Here is a 3,723-nt window from a genome sequence, read left to right as displayed (position 1 = left end):
TTTCATGGCTGCAGTCACCATCTGCAGTGATTTTGGAGCCCCCCAAAATAAAGTCTGACAGTGTTTCCACTGTTTCCCCATCTATTTCCCATGAAGTGATGGGACCGGATGCCATGATCTTCATTTTCTGAATGTTGAGCTTTAAGCCAACTTTTTCACTCTCCACTTTGACTTTCATCTAGAGGCTTTTTAGTTCCTCTTCACTTTCTGCCATAAGGGTGGTGTCATCTGCATATCTGAGGTGATTGATATTTCTCCCAGCAATCTTGATTCCAGCTTGTGTTTCTTCCAGCCCAGCGTTTCTCATGATGTACTCTGCAGGCTTAGATTCTCTCTTTGCGGTTTCGGGCACAATGAATGACTTGTCCACCAGATCAAAAAAATGGGACATCCTAAGAGGCTTTCACCCTGGATATCCAAGGGAAGCACAGCCCCACACTTCTCTGGCATCACACCCTTGCACCGGGCCCTCTTGGTAGGGACCAGGCCAGTGCATTCATTCTCAGAGAAGCAGAGGGCTGCATTCTGGAAGGCCACTGACATCAGTAAAGCATGGGTACTTTTGCTTAACCCCTGTTCATGGAGTGTTATGTCTGTGCTGCCCCCTGGAGGACAGAGAGCTCGGGGCCCACAAAGCTGATCTTCCAGTGCAGAGAGCCACATAGAAAATAACTGGGAAAAAAGAAACAGCAACACCAGTTGCTAGGAAGAAGATAAGCCAACTCACAGGAAGGAGAGGACAAGGTAAGTGGCAGGGAGAGATGGTTCTCGGAGCATGTGAGTCCCTCTGATAACGTGCCCTCGAGAGCTGGAATTGTGCAGGAGGGGGCCTTCTTCCGTTTGTCAGATGGGGAAACTGAGGTTTGCATATTCATGGTCCTGGATGGCCAGGGGGAGAGGAATTCAATTCCATCCCTGCTCTTGAAGATGTTGTGTCTCATCGAGTCTAGAGCCACGATGTCCAGTATAGTTGTCACCAGCCACACACAGTCATTGAAAGGTAAAAATTAATGAAGTTTAAAATCCGGTTTCTGGGATGGATAAGCTGGCTTTCAAGTGTCTATTTGCCACACGTGGCTCGTGGTTACCACGGTGGACAATGAGATATAGAGCATTGCCCTCATTGCCAATATTCTACTGGACGGTGCTAGAGATGAGCGCTGGGGGGTGTGCCTAAGGTCACAACTGAACCACTAGGTTAAGAGCCCTTCTCCATCCCCAGAGACATGCCTGTGACAATGTGGACCCAAAGCAGGCACCTCACCTGCCCCCCAACATGGGACCTGCCTTTCCTGCACTGCAGACAAGCTCTGTGTGTGAGGTCGCACCACTCTGCATTTGGTGCTGGCTGAGGGACCTTGGCCAGGTGATGTCTATTTGCAAGTATAGTCTCATTCTTCCTTTCAGCAGCCCTATACAACAGACACTCAGCTACCCACTCTGTACAGAGGGTGTTTGAAAAGGCCACAATGCATGGCTAACAGAGTTTCTCAGCCTCCCACCGTGATGCTAAGGGTCAGATCATCTAGGATGATAGTGGAATTCCTAGCCTCCAACCACTAGGTGTCAGCAGCATGATAGACAGATGAGAGATGATGTGATGTGCTGTGTTGTCACTTCAGGCGTGTCTGACTCTTTGTGACCCCATGATTGTAGCCCACCAGGTTCCTCTGTCCATGGCATTCTCCAGGCAAGAATACTAGAGTGGGTTGCCACTCCCTTCTCCAAGGGATCTTCCCAACCCAGAGATTAAACCCTCATCTCTTACATCTGCTGCATGGCCAGGAGCGTTCTTTACCGCTAGAGCCGCCTGGGAAGCCCTGACAGATGACAGATAGATATGTATTGCTGTAGTTGTTCAGTCACTAAGTCGTCTAACTCTTTGCAACTCTTTGCAGGCCTGTGGACTGCAGCATGCCAGGCCTCCCTGTCCCTAACCATCTCCTGAAGTTCACCCAAGTCCATGTCCATTGAACTGGTGATGCGACATAGACAGATCCATAGACAGGCAGAAGGAAAGGGAGATAACCTAGACAAATGCATGGAGACGGAAAGCAGATTCATGGCTGCCGGGGACTGGGAGAGGAGGAGGAGGAGTGACTGCCGACAGGGACAGGGCCTCCCTTGCAGGGTGAGGACCCATTCCTCACGGTTAGTGGTAGCACAACCCTGCGAATGTACTAAATGCCGCCAAACCAGACACTTCAAAAGAGTGAACTTTATGATGTGAATGATACTAGGTTGAAAAGTGTTCCTCAAAAATCATGCCCATGGGGACCCTGTGCATAGGACCTTATTTGAAACCAGTCTTTGGGGAAGTGGTCAAGATGAGGTCCCACTGAGACGGGCTGGGACCTGGGACTTGGGGGCCCTTTGCTGTGGTGCTTGCACCTGGACAAACATCTCCTCGAACAACAGAATACAAACAAACTATGAAGAACTGAAAATAGCTTCATGCATGCACCACTGGGGAAATTATGGATAAGACAGAAAAAGACCAAAAACCCAACTGCCACTTCTGAAGAGCTGGGAGCAAAAGCAGGGTGTTTCACACCACCAAAGGGGTGGACAAACCACCTAAGCTACCCCTCCAGCCTGACACCTACCTTCACCCAAATAAGGAACCAGCTCACTGGGAGCAGGCAGCAAGGGAGCTTGTCATTTGTGCCCCCTCCCCACTGCTGCAGCAATGCATGCATGCTAAATTGCTGCAGTCGTGTCCGACTCTTTGCAACCCCATGGACAATAACCCACCAGGCTCTTCTGTCCATGGGATTTCCCAGGCAAGAATACTGGAATGGATTGTCATGCCCTCCTCCAGGGGATCTTTCTGACCCAGGGATCGAACCCAGAGTCTCTTGCCTCTCCTGCATTGGCAGGCAAGTTCTTTACTACCAGTGCCACCTAGAAAGCCTGTGCTCACAGCAGAAGTACCAGTAAATTCTTGCCTGGATTTCTTGGCCTCTGATCAATTTCTATTGATTGAGAAGGCCAAGAACCCTGGTCAGTAACAATACCGGATAGGAGTAGACCCTAATCCAATGAGTGATGTCCTTCCAAGAAAGAGGGAAATTCAGAGAGACACACAGGGAGGAGACCACAAGATGACAGAGGTGGAGACTGGAGTGATGCTTCTACAAGCCAAGGAATGTTGAGCATGGCCAGCAACCCCAGAAATGAAGGAGAATGCCTAGAACAGATTCTCCTTCAGAGCCTCCAGGAGTGTGGCTCTGCTGACACCTTGATTCCGACTCTGGCCCTCAGAACTGTGAGAGAAAGACTTCCATTGCTCTAAGGCACCTAGGTTGTGATTTGTTATGGCAGCCCTTGGAGAAGAATGCACGCATACTATCTCAGTTCAAAACAGAGTGAACCCAGCAGAGACTCACCGGGAAGACACAATGTAGCCCAGCACGCGGGCCACTAGGAGCCGCCCGTGTGTCTGCTCCAGGCGGGCACACAGCTGTTGCATCGCCTCCTTAGCAGTGGAGGCCAGCGGGGCTGGCACAGTGAAGGAGGCCCACTTCCGGGCCTCCTCGAAAGCCAGCCTCAGCCGCCCTGGGTGTCCACACTCTGGGAGGCTGGCCCAGAGCATGTCCCTCTGCACCTGACTCAGTGTCCTCCTCGAGGCAGACAGCAGGAGCTGGATCATCTCTTGCCCTTGGTTTCCGGAGAGGGGTTTCACCTCCCAGTAAGCCTCTCGGTCCGTGAGCACCTGCTGAA

General features: G+C 51.1%; 1 protein-coding gene across 1 annotated transcript in view; it reads right to left on the bottom strand.

Annotated features, from left to right (window-relative positions):
- The window catches only part of NWD1 (NACHT and WD repeat domain containing 1), a 74,544-nt gene that overhangs the window by 53,591 nt on the left and 17,230 nt on the right, over positions 1 to 3,723 (bottom strand). The window contains exon 6 of the mRNA XM_010845673.1: positions 3,390 to 3,715. Coding sequence (XP_010843975.1) covers positions 3,390 to 3,715 — 326 coding nt within the window. The remainder of the gene's footprint in view (positions 1 to 3,389; positions 3,716 to 3,723) is intronic.

This window comes from Bison bison, unplaced genomic scaffold (genome assembly GCF_000754665.1).
Source record: "Bison bison bison isolate TAMUID 2011002044 unplaced genomic scaffold, Bison_UMD1.0 scf7180017864221, whole genome shotgun sequence".
NCBI classification, from domain to species: Eukaryota; Metazoa; Chordata; class Mammalia; order Artiodactyla; family Bovidae; genus Bison; species Bison bison.
This window is presented reverse-complemented; position numbering and strand designations above follow the sequence as displayed.